This window comes from Strongylocentrotus purpuratus, unplaced genomic scaffold (assembly GCF_000002235.5).
Source record: "Strongylocentrotus purpuratus isolate Spur 01 unplaced genomic scaffold, Spur_5.0 spur5_scaffold_7, whole genome shotgun sequence".
In the NCBI taxonomy this organism is placed as follows: domain Eukaryota; kingdom Metazoa; phylum Echinodermata; class Echinoidea; order Camarodonta; family Strongylocentrotidae; genus Strongylocentrotus; species Strongylocentrotus purpuratus.
Window position 1 is genome coordinate 19,460,063 of NW_022145613.1, and position 5,880 is coordinate 19,465,942.

Consider the following 5,880-nt stretch of genomic DNA (forward strand, 5'->3'; position numbering starts at 1 on the left):
TATGAGACCGCAAGAGGGCGGCAAGTACGATCCCATTTTTTTTTTTGGGGGGGGGGGAGGGTTGGGGTCAGTTTCGGGTGGATCATAACATCATTTCATTTCATTTTTGTTTCCATTTTTTTTCATATTTCTCATGTTACATATACATTTCAAATAGAGTACAAATTGTTCTTGTTTTTTTCTTCAATAATACATAATAAATAACAAAGATAAGTGGTCAATAGGATTAGGAGTACTGATTTAACTAAGATAAATACGATGGGACCTACATGAAAGCAAGCTTGTAAAGTTGTAGGCCCCAGTGAGATAGTTTGTGGTAATAAATTGAGGACGGATATAATAGTGACCAGTCTAAATGAATCATAAAATAAAAAAGGAAATAATTATAAACATGTGGTGGTGCTGTTTATATTGTCCCTTCCTTTCTTGCAGTGTAGACAAAAGTACACGTACTTAAATTTACCGTACAATGGGTGCTCAGCTGGTAAACGAACCTTACAGATAATGATAAAATGATTACATTTGTATATTACATACAGGCGCGTACACAGGGGGGGGGCTGGGGGTTAACCACCCCCTTAGGTATTTTTATGTGTATACCCCCCCCCCCCCATCACCCCCTACCACCCCCCCCTCCCCAACGGAGCCAAATGTCAAATTTTCAAATTTCGAAACCAAAAAAAAAAAAGTGTCCTCTTACCCGCCCCCCCCCCCGCTTATTCAGCGGCTGGCTGAGTCGTTGCGAAATTTTCGGCCCGATTTATAAATGTTAAACCCCCCCCCCCCCTTGAAAAAATCCTGCGTACGCGCCTGATTACATACATAAATAGAATAAGGAAGCGAGCAAAAGTATATAAGGAAGGACTTTCAATTAACTCTAACGGGAGGGCATTCCAGTAATTGGGTCCTGTAAACATAATCGTTTCGGGGGCAAAAACAGTTCGGGTACGTGGAAGGTGATATGTGTTGCTCTGACGTAATAAAAAAAAATAATAATAATAAATTTATATAGCGCAGCTTTTATACAAAACATATTCAGCTGCGCTAGTTAAGAGCTCCTTTTTACTAAATTCTACAAAATAAGATCTTTCAGTTGAACAAATCAGTTTTTTAATTGGATTTGAAAACATTGAGCGATGGAGTGCTTCGTATTTCTATTGGCAAGCTATTCCATAGTTGGGGGGGGGGGGGCAGCAATAGAAAAAGCACGGTCCCCAAGAGTTACTTTGGTCTTGCCATGGGAAATCTGAAACAATAATTTATCTGTGGAACTGCGCAGGCTACGACATTTGTATTGTTTATTTTTTTTTATTCGTATACTGCTGCTAATAAACCTTTCCTTTTTTACGAGCATACTAGATAATGTTGAGCATGATTTCGTTTTCTATAGCACGAGATTTTCTCATGGAGACGTTTGGGATAATCGTGTAGGGATCTTTTTTTCCGAAACATTTGTAAAAATATTTCAGGTAGATTATAAGTAGATAAATTGTACATGAATATACCAATATTTCAATTGAATATAAGATCTCTAGGAGAAAATCTCGTGCTATAGAAAACGAAATCATGCTCAACATTTTCTAGTGAGCTCGTAAAAAAAGAAAGGTTTATTAGCAGCAGTATACGAATAACAAAATACAAAATAAACAATATAAATTCCAAAGGCATCGTCATCGGGAACAGTGCAAATACCCTAAACTGATATCATACTTGAGTATGGTGTAGAGACCCTGTAGAGACTGGAAGCTCCCTCTTTACTGTTGCATCCCGTCCCAAGTATGGTACAAACTTAATTGGATTATTTCTCCAATACCTTTCTATACTTGAATTGGTCAATGGTGGCAGCATTGACTACCATCCTTAGGCAGGGCATTCCAATTATTTACACTCCTTATCGAGAAACTATACTGCCTAAAGATAAAGATATTTCTTCCTATTTATTCATTTCATCACTTCTTCCGTTCTTCTCAGCTCTTGAGTGCACTCTACCCAGCCCCAACATAGCCTCTTGTCGATGGCCCTCGCGTTGTTGGAGTCCATATATTCTGGCGAGCGAAGCTAGCGCTCGGTTTCTCTGGCTCGCTTCGCTCGCCAGAATTTATGGACTCCAACAACGCGAGGGCCATCGACAAGAGGCTAGCCCCAACACCAATTTTTAGTATCCCACCCACCCTGTGATATAACTATGGAAAAATCCACTAAGTACTAGTAGTTGGAAATTTCGAGGTCTACATCAAAGGGAAGTTGCTAGTACATCTTATTCTCTTTACTCTCTCCTCTCTCTCTCTCTCTCTCTCTCTCTCTCTCTCTCTCTCTCTCTCACTCTCTGTATATCGATTTTCACTCTCTGTCTTTCACTTCAAGTCTCTCTTTCTGCCTTTACCCTATCTCTCTTATCTCTGTCTTTGTATCGTTCATCAAGATAAGTATCTTTGAAAAACAAATGCACACACAAATATTTTTTGTTTAATGATATGATTTATTTCAATGAAAGCTACAATAAATTATTTTTCCGAAATAATTTTATTTCCGGATTACTTTCGACGTAGATGCAGTTTCTTAGCGACCCATCGCTTGACACGCCTCCATCTACTTGGCCGATGGAGTTTGGTGATTTGACTTTGGATGGTTTCGAGGCTAGGGCGATGATCAGGATTATCAGCCATGCACTGAGCTCCTAGCTTGGACAGTTCTCGAACTGCGGGAGAACGGTGACCTGCAGAAAAGAAAGAAATAGAAAATAGAAGAAAAAAAAGAGGGGTTACAAAATATTTTGCCACCGTTTCTATACTTCATATACTACATAATTATTAACAGCTGAATGTGCTTGCAGCCACTACGATACAGCCCCATCTTGAAATTTTATAGCAAAAGAACTGTGAGGAAATTTATTCAGACTGAGCAGCTTTCTTACAAAGGATTAGAATAATGCTGATGAATTTTTTCGTAAACCTATCTCTTTTTATGAAAAATATATTACTATAATTACGAACTTACACTAAGTATGAAATTCGGTTTTACCTCCAAATATCTCTCCCATATCGGAGAGGATACGGCCGACTGAAAACACATCTGAAGCGATGGATGTTGGCTGCTCATCCAAAACAACCTCAGGTGCTATATAGTCTGCCTCTCCTCCATGTACATACGCCATTTTGAGTTCTTTGGCAACTCCGACCATTTTCGCTGGGGTGGTGATCGTACTTGACATCCCGAAGTCGATGATGACGGCGTTGTATCGCTTGCCGCGTTTTTCCAGGAGCACGTTATCGTTCTTGAGGTCATTATGGAGAAGTCCCTGATCATGGAACTCCATCATGCCTTTGACGATGTCCTCTGCGATCTTGACAACGTTGCACATCGACAGCGATGGCGGTTCGTGGAGAGGGTAGCCGGTACCCGTCTTCTTACACCCCACGAACTCGACGGCCTGGCAGAGTTCGTTACCGAGATCGAGGGTGCCCCAGAACTTGGGAAAGTAAGGGCTGCCTGACATCAACTGTTGGATCATTGCCTCCTTTGTTGCTCTGGTCCTGGTTGCCTTGAGTTCTTCAACCATTTCACCAGGCGAGGCGAAGTCGTCTGACCATGACGGCTCTTTGATGGCAAGAGGAACGCCTGTGGAACGATGACGTGCTATCACAACCCGACCATAGCTGCCCCTTCCAATTTCTTGGAGCGTAATGATGCTCTGTGAAGAGAAAAAAGTATATTGAAATTTAAAGCAAGCTTCTTATGATCAAATAATTATAAGACAGCAGTAAATTTCATGGGTTTGTCATCAGTATTCCAACATCAATGAGAATAAATGAAATATTGTTTCCCAAAATCTTTTAGCTTACACTTTATAACTTCTGAGGGATTCTTCTAATGAGGACTTAAAAACTGACTAAGTCCATCAATGTTTCAGTGTATAATTCGGTTCTTGCTATAAGAAATCTCCCCCCCCCCTCTCTCTCTCTCTCTCTCTCTCTCTCTCACTCCCTTTAGGCCATCATAGATCATGATGCAATTTTTCTATTACACGAAAAGAACTTTGACTTTTATACCTTTACAGTCCATCCCATGTCAAAGGTCACGAGGTCATCGAGTATGAGAGTCTGACATGAGACTTTAGGTTTCAGCATGTGGATGACCTCTTCATCAACACTCTTGTTCTGATGGGCCGATATCTCTGGCTCAAGAGTATAACTGTTTTGAGAAAAAAAAGACAAGACATTTTAAACTAAAAGGTTATAAATAAATGCCACCAAAATCAAAAGGTTTCTCTTTTAAAATGAATGTAAGTGTGTTAAGGGTGGATGCTAAGGCATTTGAAGACTCTTCAGTACATGATCATCGAAAACATTTCATGTAAAAAATGTATTAAGATCTTTTTACTCAGCAATTATGCATGATGACTTTCAAATATTGTGGGCATCATTTATTCTTAATTACAACCCTTCTACTCGACGGTAATTCATTCATAACCAAATTGAATTACGAATTTACATGTTTAGAAGGGGGAAAAGAGAGAGACATATTTGCTGTACCTCTGTTTTTGGATGAACGTTGAGATTGCAGAAGAGTCGGTTTGCTGGTCTTTCGACTCCTCGGGGAAATCTCCGCCGGGGTAAGCTTGGGCTTCTTGCTTAGCTTTGACCAGTACGGCTTTGACTATCTCAATGGCTCGAAGGATCTCATCCCCGTGGTCGGACACTGGTCCCAGGGCTAGTCTTTGACGGCGATTTGCCATCCGTTGAGCCCTCCGCTTTCTCTGAGCTGACATACCGATGTCTACCATTGTCAGAGACTTTACGATTTATCTACGAACAAATTAATATTCAGTTCTCGAGTGAATCTTTTTTTTTCTAAGCAACGGTTCCCAAATATTCGATCACATTTATTTAATCCATATTTCTTTGATTTTTGTCCGTACATAATTGTTCTTAATTTGGCATAGGCCTACCAGTCATACTGGATTTAAACTTGAATTAGGTATATCTTTAAATTCGCGTAACACTGGCCTTTGGATAAAATACATACAACACCTATGTTATAAAATTTATAAAAATTGGAATTATATGGTATGTATATAACACTATTCAGTTTATTCCAATCCAGTAGGACATAGTGTGTGGAAAAGAGGGAATTTTGACTGAATTACCTGATAACAAAGAAGAAATCTCGGGAGAAATCTCTTTTGAAGAAAGTGATTGAATTCACTGATTCAATGAAGAAAGTTTCGAAAGCACTTCAAAAGAAGCAACAGGTGCACTCAGAAGCTAGATCAAAACTGAACACAAAGCGCAACGGTTTGTTGTCTAAAGAGACCATTCAACGCGCACCCATACCAACCATTGTGTCGTCATGGAGGAAAAACTTTAAGCCAATCAGAACGCAGTAAATCTCTACCCAGTGAAAGCTAGAGCGTGGATATGCATGGCGTAGCTTCATGAGGTCACAGTGGTTGCGTGACTTTTACGCTTGCGCTTTGCACCTATCAGAGCTCGATTGGCAGATTGAATGGATGTCGGGTAGAAAAACCCAGGGTAATTGATTATCGATACTCTTCTACTTCTACTTCTACTTCTATGGTGATACTCATCAACGCCTGTTCAGCATCTAGATGAGGATAAAGCATAGAGTTGTATAATTATACAGCTCTATGCGGTACAGTTCCTGAAAAGGGAACTAAATTGTTTCAAGAGCCACCTTGAACTGCTCCAAAGAGGGCAGTTCAACGATGATTTGAGGTAGCTCGTCCCAGTCCTTAAGTGTCCTGGGGAAATAACTAAATTTGTAAGAGTCCATTGAAGAGCCTAGTCTCATATATCGTTGTTGTTGACTCCTCCTTGTAGTGCGCTGCCTCGGTTTGATGTACTCCGGTATTGGTATCGC

The 5,880-nt window shown here is 40.2% G+C and overlaps 1 protein-coding gene across 1 annotated transcript; it reads right to left on the minus strand.

Annotated features, from left to right (window-relative positions):
* Positions 1–2,534: 2,534 nt before the first annotated feature.
* On the minus strand, positions 2,535–4,783 carry LOC115919881 (cAMP-dependent protein kinase type 1-like). Its single transcript, XM_030974459.1, has 4 exons — positions 4,533–4,783; positions 4,050–4,191; positions 3,022–3,691; positions 2,535–2,716 (listed from the first exon to the last, which is right to left on the minus strand). The coding sequence occupies exons 1-4, from the start codon at positions 4,781–4,783 to the stop codon at positions 2,535–2,537; spliced, it is 1,245 nt and encodes a 414-aa protein (XP_030830319.1).
* Positions 4,784–5,880: the final 1,097 nt, after the last annotated feature.

Excerpts from the sequence above, each read along its gene's own strand:
- LOC115919881 (XM_030974459.1), bottom strand. The coding sequence starts at position 4,783 with ATGGTAGACATCGGTATGTCAGCTCAGAGAAAGCGGAGGGCTCAACGG. Across the intron at positions 4,192-4,532 it reads ACGTTCATCCAAAAACAGAG|TTATACTCTTGAGCCAGAGA; the intron begins GTACAGCAAATA and ends TTCTCAAAACAG. Across the intron at positions 2,717-3,021 it reads TATGGGAGAGATATTTGGAG|GTCACCGTTCTCCCGCAGTT; the intron begins GTAAAACCGAAT and ends TCTTTTCTGCAG.